This window comes from Podarcis raffonei, chromosome 2 (assembly GCF_027172205.1).
Source record: "Podarcis raffonei isolate rPodRaf1 chromosome 2, rPodRaf1.pri, whole genome shotgun sequence".
In the NCBI taxonomy this organism is placed as follows: Eukaryota; Metazoa; Chordata; class Lepidosauria; order Squamata; family Lacertidae; genus Podarcis; species Podarcis raffonei.
In genome coordinates this window covers 108,209,243-108,220,692 of record NC_070603.1, presented here as the reverse complement: position 1 = coordinate 108,220,692, position 11,450 = coordinate 108,209,243, and the positions used below count along the sequence as shown (strand labels likewise).

Sequence of the window (11,450 nt, the reverse complement as noted above, 5' to 3'; positions counted from 1 at the left end):
TGATTCAAGTCATCTTGGCCTACCTAGGAACAGAGGGCAGGAGAGTAGTCTGGGAACAAAGGGGATGAGGGCAGCCAGTTTTGCTCGCTACATTCAGGTACCAGAGGTAAAAAGTAGGCTGGCCAAATCATTATTTTGCATATTTTGCATTCAGTTACCCCTTGTGTACAAAATATATAAGATGTACACACACATTTAAATCTAACCTTAGAAAGGTGATGGGACAGATCAAACTTACATGATTGGCAGGTGGGCAGCGTTTGCTAGAAGTGGCCCTGTAGGCTATCGAGGGGTGCCAATGTGAATAAAATATTGGGGGGGGGCAGGTAAGCCCCACCTTACATAATCAATCACAAGATGCAGCATGCACACCATTCGAATGGCAATGCCCATCAATGGGGAGAGCACTGTCTTCCTCAAATATTTTATTTGGGGGGCTGATGGGACCTCGATCCCTAGGAATTGGCTCCCAAGAGGACATCTGGAGTTAAGCAATGCAAATATTGGGAATTAATCACTAACATGGTAAAGGGACTCCTGACCGTTAAGTCCAGTCGTGGCCGACTCGGGGGTTGCGGCGCTCACCTCGCTTTATTGGCCGAGGGAGCCGGCGTACAGCTTCCGGGTCATGTGGCCAGCATGACTAAGCCACTTCTGGCAAACCAGAGCAGCACACGGCAACGCCGTTTACCTTCCCGCCGGAGCGGTACCTATTTATCTACTTGCACTTTGACGTGTTTTTGAACTGCTAGGTTGGCAGGAGCAGGGACCGAGCAACAGGAGCTCACCCCGTCGCGGGGATTCGAACCGCCAACCTTCTGATCGGCAAGTCCTAGGCTCTGTGGTTTAACCCACAGCGTCACCCACATCCCTAATCACTAACTTATTGCATGTTAATTCCCACCTTTCTGCTGTGGAACCCCAAAGGGTGTAACTGAGGGTTTCCTGTTAGTTTTCCATCCAGGAACCGACTGAACCAGCTTTCCCCAAGAAGAGGGAGGTCCCCTCCCTCACTTTTATCGCCATGTTGAAAAGCACAGCCTGAAAGTGTCGCCTGTCTCCCAGCGCTGCTTACAGTTAGAAGCTTCTGTCTGGAAGATAGGGGTCACCCTACGACAGGGCACCTAGAGGCTGGTGAGGCAGATGAGAGATATTGTTGACTTCCCTGGGATAAAGAGGGTGAACAAACAGCACTATAAATGCAACAGTCAGAGTGAGCGAGCTCCTGACAGCAAGATGTGTCCCAGCAGAGGCCGTCCATGTAGTATTGCCAACTTTCCCATCAGCCACTAAAGCTGCGCCTCTTAACAACAGCTTGATGTGCAGATATTTATTCATCTCTAAAGCACCTATAATGTTTAGGCACAGTTTGAGGAGAAGAATAACAAGAAGAGGAGGAGGAGGAGAGGGAGCGGCCTACAGACTTGAGTCACGTTCACACCACACATTTGTAGCACTATGATACCACTTGGAACAGCCATTGTTTTCCGCAAAGCATTCTGGGAGCAGGGGTGGTCTTTGGTAATATGGCACCAAAATTTGGCATCCCTGAATTATGGAGCTTCTCAATTTCGTGCCCCATCAGCTTGGCACCCTGTGCCAGGGAGAACCACCCTCACCGCCCTAAACCCAGCGCTGCTATGAGCTGCAGTTTGCTAAAGGTGCTGGAAGTTGTCGGGAGAGAGAACCCCTCATTCTCCTCACAGAGCTAAATTTCTCAGAGTAGCTTAATGCTCATTGCCTCTTCTGAGAGAACTACCAGGAATCTTGGGGGGGGGGGAGGCACAATTGTTTAAAATGGCATCATAGTGCTTTAAAACAGGCTTCCTCAACCTCGGCCCCCCAGGTGTTTTTGGCCCACAACTCCCATGATCCCTAGCTAGCAGGACCAGCGGTCAGGGATGATGGGAATTGTAGTCCCAAAGCATCTGGAGGGCCAAGTTTGGCCATGCCTGCCTTAAAGCTTTTCTTTGGGGGGGGGAGGTGCTGGCGCTGCGTTCCCTTGAGCACCCCCAGAAAAACAACAACACTGCCTTAAAGTCCAATTAGAAAGCTTGTGTTGTATATCCATGTGAGGGTCCTGCCTGGGGACCTGAGGAGACCTGGATTCAAATGCCTAATTATACCTGGCAGCAAGTACCTAGAGGTGTCTACATTCCCAAAAAGTACAGTTCCGTAGCACTCCTGGAACATCTAAGCTGAGATCCATCAGCACAGGCGGTTGAACAGGCACAGCTTCCCTTTTGTATTTTGCAAGCTGATTGCAGCATCAGGGCTTGATGAGGAACAGGTGACCCTCCCCTGTTCCAAGCTTACTCCAGCTGAGGAATCACACACTTCCCAGAGCTAACAAGCCCCACCTGGCTAGCTAGGGAGCTGGGCTGTGGGTCCTTGCCGGCCTCAGCCTCCTAGAGCACCCACCCACCGCTCCCAATGCCTTGGAGCTGGCCGAGTTTGTGGAGACAGGGGCCCCTTTGTCTCTGGTTACAGGTCCTGCTTCTCTGGTTCCTGGGAACTGACTCTCAGCCCTCCGCCATCCTCTGCCGCCCTGTGAGTACATTCCAGCCACCCCACCCACCTCTCCTCCACCTTGCCCTGCTGTGTGCCAATTGTGGCTACACCCCTTCCTCCTCCCTGTCGTCCTGCCAATTCATGAACACTCGTCCACTGTGAAGCTCGCTTTGGGTGGCTTGGGGCCAACCCCTGCTTCTCAACCTAACCTCACAGGGTTGTTGCAGAGATAAAATAGGGGAAGGGAAAGCAGGTGCGCAGCCTCAAACTCCTTGGAGGGAAAGCGGGATAGAAATATAAGATTTGGGAAAGTGGGATAGAAATGCGGCAGCCAGACTGGTGACTGGGAGCGGCCGCCGAGACCACACAACACCGGTCTTGAAAGACCTACATTGGCTCCCAGTACATTTCCGAGCACAATTCAAAGTGTTGGTGCTGATCTTTAAAGCCCTAAACAGCCTCAGCCAGGTATACCTGAAGGAGCGTCTCCACCCCCATCGTTCTGCCCGGACACTGAGGTCCAGCGCTGAGGGCCTTCTGGCGGTTCCCTCGCTGCGAGAAGCCAAGTTACAGGGAACCAGGCAGTGGGCCTTCTCGGTAGTGGCACCTGCCCTGTGGAATGCCCTCCCACCAGATGTCAAAGAGAACAACTACCACTAGACTTTTAGACTAGACTAGACATCTGAAGGCAGCCCTGTTTTAGGGAAGCTTTTAATGTTTGATGGATTACTGTATTTTAATATTTTGTTGGAAGCTGCCCAGAGTGGCTGGGGAAACCCAGCCAGATAGGTGGGGTATTTACTACTACTACTACTATTATTATTATTATTATTATTATTATTATTATTATTATTATTAGAAACTGGCATGATGCAAATTGAATAAAGGGGATGGGGAGGGAAGAGGCCCTCCAGCCCTCAGTGTCACCATGAAGCCTTCCCCAACCTGGGCCATCCAGATGTTTTGGACTACAACTCCCATCAGGAGCACTGGGAGTTGTAGTTCAAAACATCTGGCTGGCTCCAAGTTGGGGAAAGATTGTCATAGTTAATGTTCCAGCTTCTTTCCTCCGGTCAGGAGGAGCTGCAGATTGATTCAGGGGCTGGGTTTATCTCTGCTATGGAAAGCTTCCCCTGCTGATTTTTCTTTTTCTTTTTCAGCTCAAGCTACTGTTAAAGGCACAAAAGGAGCCCAGGCTCCCACCATCTCCACAGTCAGATGACTAACCTACTTCCTCAACAGAAGAGGTGATCCCGGTCAGGTAGGGCGTCATTTAAGCTTCTCCCCACCAGAGGGCAGTGCATGGGGGTTGTGTTACCAGGCTAGAATGAAAGGAGTTTTATTTAAGAGGCTGAACCTCTAGTTGATTATTCCTTCCTTACACCTGGATGCTAGTTTCATGGGATTGTGTGAGAAGGTGGAAGAGAGATCAGCAGGTGAACACCCTGCTCAGGATTCCTCTGAACTTCTTGCTCCAGGTAAGAAGTGATGGAACAAACATAGATAAAAGATTTTGTACCATGGGGGGGACGGGACAAACACCTGCCGTTTCTTTCTTTCCATTTGCCCCAGATCCTTTATATGATGAGAAATTAATTCGCTCGCCCTGTTTCCAAAGCTTATGCTTCTTTATGCAGGTCAGAAATAATGCACTCAGGGCTATAGGAAAGCTGTAAATCTGCGCCTCTCTATTTAGGAGATTTATAAACCACTTGATCAAAGAGCTCCCCAAGCGCTATACAAATCAAATGGTTGGGAGCCAGCACTGCTAAAATCCATAGACTAATTTAAAACCAAGTGGGCTTAATAAAGCCATTGTCATTTAAAGCAAAAAATCAAATCAAATAAACTTCAGAAATTTTTGAAAATGCAGAATCCATAGCATCGTTACCCGCCAACTTTTTTCCTCCCCTCTCCTTGCTAATCATAAACTATTAGGCTGAAGCAGAGTTCTGGAGAACCTGAAAACTTGACCATTATTTTGTGACATTTTGGCTGGCCTAAATACTGATATTGAAGTAGGTGGTGCAAGATTCTTTATCTCTCTTAATTCAAAGTAAAACGCTGTGATCCTTTACATTTCCTGGCACAACAGGGTATTCATGGCAGTTATCTGCCTCCCAGACTTCGCCTCCCCTCCTTAGAGGGTCCTTAGAGGCAATCCCCTTAAGGCAATAAGAAGCAAAGAGAACTAAATGGCCGTTCATACAATGCATTATGAAGTGAGTATCTTTGATTGTCATGCAAATTGTGCAGCACAGGAGTTCAGCCATTTGCCTTTGGAAAGCTATGTATCTGTTGACATCTCCTTTTCATAAGAGAACAATATCCTTCAGGTGAAGCAAAAAATTTTTTTCCTTCCAGTAGCACCTTAAAGACCAACTAAGTTAGTTCTTGGTATGAGCTTTCGTGTGCATGCACACTTCTTCAGATACACACGAAAGCTCATACCAAGAACTAACTTAGTTGGTCTTTAAGGTGGTACTGGAAAGAAAAAAATTTTTTGTTTTGACTATGGCAGACCAACACGGCTACCTATCTGTAACTGGAACTTCAGGTGAAGGGCTGAGGTCAAGACAGGAATAAAAAACAGACTTTTACACACACTCGCTTTTTAAAATGTATTTATTAAGGTCGTTTATATACCGTTTCATCCTTCAAAGGAAGATGGAAATATGTGTAGCAGTTAGCGTTTCTGGGGAACTGAGGTAAATTTAGGATTGTGTCACACACTGGGATTTCAGGAGGACTTCAAGACTCTCTGTAATTTCTATTTCACAGGCTAGGACTTTCCTTGGGACAACGATGGCTCTAGCTGGGCCTCTGAGCAGCCAGATATTCCTTCCAGCCTCTCTATTCCCTGGCAAGTTTCCTCGGTCACATCCCCCATCCAAGATGGCGGACCAAGCTGGCACTCCTGCAGAGACTAAGGCGTTGTGTCTGGCCAGCCAGGAATCTCATCGGCAGATGTTCCGCCAGAGCATTGTCCCGCATGGAGAAACTCCTCTGGGGACGCTGTCCCGCCTGAGCGATGCTGCTCATCGATGGCTGCGCCCTCAAGAACGCACCAAGGAGCAGATTGTGGATATGATCGTCCTGGAACAATTCTTGTCTCTACTTCCAGAGGAGATGCAAGTTTGCCTGAGAGCTAGAGGGCCAGACAGCAGCAGCAGCAAAGAGATTGCTCGCATGGTGGAGGCTGCCCTGCAACAGCGAGAACCAGCTGAAGTCGTCGTCGAGGTGAGGAATGCTGAAGGATTTGTGCAATGACTAATTCTGGTTATTCAAAATCTATAATACTGTCTACCCATATTGGGCTAAGCCAGATGCCCCACGGAGAGCCTCAAGGTCCATAAATAACAACACCCTAGTGGTCCCAGGCCCTAAGGAAATTAGATTGGCTTCAACCAGAGCCAGGGCCTTTTCAACTCTGGCTCCGGCCTGGTGGAACGCTCTGCCTCATGAGACCAGGGCCCTGCAGGATCTGATTTCTTTCCGCAGGGCCTGTAAGACAGAGTTGTTCCGCCTGGCCTTTGGCTTGGAGCCAATTTGATTCCCTCCCTCCCTCTCTTTCTTTTTTCTTTTCCTTCTCCTCCTGCAATGAGGCTACATTTTAATATTTTAATGTTCCATTATTTTAATGTTGTATTTTATTTTATTTTTTAAGTTGTAATCATTCATCTTGTTTTTATTATTGCTTGTAAGCCGCTCTGAGTCCGGCCTTGGCTGGGGAGGGCAGGGTATAAATAAAAAAATATTATTATTATTATTATATGACGAACCTTTGATCCTCCAGATGTTGATGAACTACAACTCCCATCAGCCCCAACAACCATGACCAATAGCCAGGGATGATGGAGGTTGTAGTTCTGGAGCGTGGATTTTTCGTTGGGGGTGCAGAACCAATGTGATTGGTCAGTTATTTCTATTGTTTTACTTGATCTAGGATGGGCAATCCCCCCCCCTTGGCTACACCCATAATCTGGAGCAGCATTTCCCAAACTTGGGTCTCCAGCTGTTTTTGGACTGCAACTCCCATCATCCCTAGCTAGCAAGACCAGTGGTCAGGGATGATGGGAACTGTAGTCCAAAAAAACAACCGGACACCCAAGTTTGGGAAACACTGTTATGGAGGGTCAAAGATTGTCCACACCTGGGCTAGACAATGTGGGTCAGAAATTTTGCTCTGGTTAAAGCTGGTGGAAAATGAAAATATGTTTTCCTTCTGGCCACTATAAGCCTCACATAAACTCTCTGCAAAGCCACAAGCTCCAGAAATGTGTTCCAATTACAACGACAAAAACCAACCTCTGGTTCTCAGGAATCTGAACTTTTATTCTTTATGGCACTACTGTGACTGTACAGCAAACAAATCTTTAGGTGTGAACATTTTTCAGCTGCCAGTGAACTTTGAGGAGCCGTCGGCATCCCTTTCTGAAAGTGAGCAGACTTCAGTGAACCCCAGGCAAAAGACCCTTTACTGGAAAGTCATGGAGGAGAGTGACGAGAGCGGGTCATCATCAATGGGTAAGAACTCTTGCCTTCCCTTTGTGGCTGGATGCAAACAACTGAGCCACTGAAGGAGGACTTGCTGATGCATGCTTTTTAGCAAAATTGAGATGTGGATTACATATCATGCACGAAACAATTATTCTTTCTCTCTTATACACATACTCATCAGCTGAGTAACGGCTCGCTTTGTCATGTCCCTTAATTGCTAACCACTATGCAACCTGGATTGGACACGGGTGGCGCTGTGGGTTAAACCACAGAGCCTAGGGCTTGCCGATCAGAAGGTCGGAGGTTCAAATCCCCGTGACGGGGTGAGCTACCGTTGCTCAGTCCCTGCTCCTGCCAACCTAGCAGTTCAAAAGCACATCAAAGTGCAAGTAGATAAATAGGTACCACCCCGGCGGGGCGCGCTGCTCTGGTTCGCCAGAAGCGGCTTAGTCATGCTGGCCACATGACCCGGAAGCTGAACACCGGCTCCCTCGGCCAATAAAGTGAGATGAGCGCGGCAACCCCAGAGTCGGTCACGACTGGACCTAACAGTCAGGGGTCCCTTTACCTTTATGCAACCTGGATTGGGGTCTCCTGAGCCAAAAGGTAGAATTCATTTGCCTGTGAAGCATTTCTTTTACAGATCACCATTGCTTTTTCAGTGCTTCAGCTGTCAGACAGCAACACATCACAAACAAAAGCTGCCAGTCTTAAGAAGTCTGAAACAGGGATCCTAGCATCCATACAGGTGGGCAAACCTTGGGGAAAAGAGGGAAGGGATTTGGGAGAGGAGATAAATGAGGAATGCAAGGGGTGCTTGTCACTCACTCACTTTCTTTTTGACCTTAACAGCCTGAATCCACACATCCAGTCTCAACTTGCACTGTTACCAATCCAGGTAAATTATTTTAGTTACTTACCTAGTTATTGAATTTATAATTCTCCCTTCTGCCCCAGAGAGTCCAGGGCAGCAAACAGATCCTCAATTTAAAAACAAAGCAATGACATTTTGCAAACAAAGCGAGCGGTAAACTTTACAGGTTTCTGTTAACGGATTTGAATATTGCATCTTTATATTGTTGGAACCCACCCTGGGATCTTACAGTGAAGGGTCAGGAAAATAATAAAAATAAAAGACGTGGGTGGCGCTGTGGGTTAAACCACAGAGCCTAGGACTTGCCGATCAGAAGGTTGGCGGTTTGAATCCTTGCGACGGGGTGAGCTCCCGTTGCTTGGTCCCTGCTCCTGCCAACCTAGCAGTTTGAAAGCATGTCAGAGTGCAAGTAGATAAATAGGTACCACTGCAGCGGGAAGGTAAACGGCATTTCCGTGCGCTGCTCTGGTTGGCCAGAAGCGGCTTGCTTAGTCATGCTGGCCACGTGACCTGGAAGCTGTACGCTGGCTCCCTCGCCAGTAAAGCGAGATGAGCGCCACAACCCCAGAGTCATCTGCGATGGACCTAATGGTCAGGGGTCCCTTTACCTTTACCTTAACTTTATATTGTTGGAACCCACCCTGGGGATCTTACAGTGAAGGGTCAGGGTAATAATAAAAATAAAAGATACCACCTATGGCACTGATGCAGAAGAAATATTGGGCTGTCCTGGCTGCTTCACAAAGGATCAACAGAGGGAGCTAGGAGGGCTCTGAATCATTGGGGGCTGGTCCATTAGGGTGGAGGAGGCACTGCCCCACCAATTACAGCCTGCCCTCCATCACACACACACACTGCCATGTGTTTGCCTTCGGACTTACAAGGGCAGCAGTGCCTGCCAGCTTCCCCTGCCTAAGTCTGAGTTTCCCTTGTAGAACTAAGCATGGAGGAGAATGGGGAGACCCCACTGGAATGAGTTGGCTCCGCCTCTCCTTGGCTCTGCCTGCTGATCGGGCTCCCTGCCTTCCGACCCACCAGCCACCTCTGGCTCAGCAGTATTTCCCCTGTGTTATGTAGGGCCATCTCTTAGTTTTAGAGACTCAGAGGCACCATATTCTGCTCCTTTGTCGCTGACGCATGTTGTATTCAATGCACTGCGAGGGGGACAGTGCAGCGGTTGGGCGCACACTTTCTGGGCAGGGGGGCTGAGGTTCAGTCCCTGGAATTTGCAGCTTTAAGGGAAGAGGAAAGGATTCTGCTGGAGGACTTGGAGAGCCACAATGCTCACAGGGCAAAGTCTTGCATCCTCTTTTCCCTTCAGTGACCAAACAGATGCCCCTAAGAAAAGAGGCAGGCAGGACCTGATTGCAACAGCAATCTCCCCATTTGTGATTCCCGGCAACTGGCCCTCAGAAGGTATATTTCCTCCAACAGTGGAGGCAGAACCTAGCCATTGTTATCATCAATAGCGCTGTCCTCCATGAATTTGGCTAATCCTCTGAAATATACTCGGAGTCAAGAGTGGATTTCATGCTCTTTATTCAGCTCATAGTGGTGAGGAGGAATGGAAGTTCCCCCAGAATGTCTGCTTTATATACATTATTTACACAATGGGCTCCACATGATTGGCTAATTCCAGGATTCTCCTGTAGGCCAATCAGGTTGCAGATTCACTTCCACCTGGAGCTGGATTGGGTGGCTCCTGTGGACCAATCAGACTGCTGCATTCCGGATCCTATTGTTCTAGGACCAATCAGACTGCTGCATTCTGGATTCTATTCAACTCAGTACATAACATCCTCTTTTAAAGCTGTCCAGTTTGGTGGCCTTCACTACCTCTTGGGGAGAGCAGATTCCATAGTCTGAACTGCATTTTCTGTGAATAAGTACTTTTTTTTTGTCTGTCCTGAATCTCCCAACTTTCACCTTTGTTGGGTCATAGAATTATAGAATGGGAAGGGACCCTGATAATCATCTAAGCCAATTGCCTGCGATGCAAGAATGTCCAATGGTAGAATGCTATTTTGTTGTTGTTGTTATTATTCCAGATATCATTATGGTGGAAATAAATTCAGAAAGCAAGTTTTGGCAGGATAATCCTAAAGACGAAGGGAATGAGATTCCTTCCTGGCCTATTAAGGAAGAAGAAGATAATGTGAGCTGGCCACAACAAAGCGATCAGCAAGGAAGGCACCCATGGAAGGAAGAGGAAAACGCATTTCATTTTGGAAGCAATTTGGAAGAAAACCACGATCCACAGATCCACTTACAAACCGAACAAGAAGTGGTTGACTACACTTCTACTTGGCCTGGGAAAACATACACAAGCACATCAGGGTATGAGAAAAGGCACCCCGGAGGAAAATCGTCCTACATGTGGCCTGAATGTGAAAAATGGCCCCCCTTCAGCTCTGACTTTGTAGGCCACTCAGAGATCTTCACTGAACTGAATTCCTCTGAAAACACCTTAAGCAATAGTTCAGTCCTCTTTAAACATGTTGCCTCTACCTCAAGAGAAAGATGCTACGCTTGCAAGGAGTGTGGGGGGAGTTTCGCTTGCAAATCAACCCTTGATCGGCATCGGATGAGTCACACAGCCAACAGGCCCCACAAATGCCATGAGTGCGGCAAGAGCTTCCAAGTCCGGTCAACTCTTGTGCGTCACCAGAGGATCCACACAGGGGAGAAGCCTTACCAGTGCCCCCATTGCGGCAAGAGCTTCAGAGTGAAATCATCCCTGACCCAACACCAGAGACTTCACACTGGAGAGAAGCCATTCCAGTGTCCTGATTGCGGGAAAAGATTTAATCAGCGCATGAAACTCGTCTATCATTATAGAACCCACACAGGCGAGCGACCCTATCAGTGCTTCGACTGTGGCAAAGGCTTCATTAGACATTCAGGTCTTGTTCAACATAATGAGAGAGTCCACTCTTAGGGCAATGGCTAAAATGTCCTCTGTGTGGAAGAGCTTTCAAGTCTAGGTTCTTTTTGCATTTTGTGCCTTTTGGCAGATGTGTCTTTTTGCATTTTGTAAATTACTATGTGGTTTGGAAAAGCTTTGATTTGAATGCATCTGCCCGCTTCTTTTTTATGGATCTTTTGTGTGTGTTACAAACCATGTATAATAAAAATAATAACAATAACAATAATTTTATTATGTGTACCCTGCCCATCTGGCTGGGTTGCCCCAGCCACTCTGGTTAGCTTACAACACATATGAAAACATCAAACGTTAAAAACTTCCCTATACAGGGCTGCCTTCAGATGTCTTCCAAAAGTTGTGTAGTTCTTTATCTCCTTGACATCAGGTGGGAGGGCGTCCCACAGGGCAGGCGCCACTACCGAGAAGGCCCTCTGCCTGGTTCCCTGTAACCTCACTTCTCGCAGGGAGGGAACTGCCAGAAGACCCTCGCAGGTGGACCTCAATGTCCGAGCTGAACGATGGGGGTGGAGACGCTCCTTCAGGTATAAAGGGCCGAAGCGATTTAGGGCTTTTAAAGTCAGGACAGTATTTGGGAGACCACTTTTAACTCTCTTTTTGGAGGGGAATGATCTGGCTGAC

The 11,450-nt window shown here is 47.8% G+C and overlaps 1 protein-coding gene across 1 annotated transcript; it reads left to right on the top strand.

Annotated features, from left to right (window-relative positions):
* The first annotated feature begins 3,964 nt into the window (after positions 1 to 3,964).
* Positions 3,965 to 10,990, top strand: LOC128408902 (zinc finger protein 554-like). The gene is made up of 6 exons (XM_053378944.1): positions 3,965 to 3,989; positions 5,293 to 5,751; positions 6,909 to 7,038; positions 7,674 to 7,759; positions 7,864 to 7,909; positions 9,934 to 10,990. Exons 2-6 carry the CDS (start codon positions 5,317 to 5,319, stop codon positions 10,821 to 10,823), a joined length of 1,587 nt encoding a protein of 528 aa, XP_053234919.1. The 5' UTR covers positions 3,965 to 3,989; positions 5,293 to 5,316; the 3' UTR covers positions 10,824 to 10,990.
* The last annotated feature ends 460 nt before the right edge of the window (positions 10,991 to 11,450 follow it).

What these genes read in the sequence shown, in the direction of transcription:
- LOC128408902 (XM_053378944.1), top strand. Translation starts at nt 5,317, where the DNA reads ATGGCTCTAGCTGGGCCTCTGAGCAGCCAGATATTCCTTCCAGCCTCT. An exon ending in CAGCTGAAGTCGTCGTCGAG is followed by an intron (nt 5,752 to 6,908) that starts GTGAGGAATGCT and finishes AACATTTTTCAG; the next exon opens with CTGCCAGTGAACTTTGAGGA. An exon ending in TTGCACTGTTACCAATCCAG is followed by an intron (nt 7,910 to 9,933) that starts GTAAATTATTTT and finishes TTATTATTCCAG; the next exon opens with ATATCATTATGGTGGAAATA.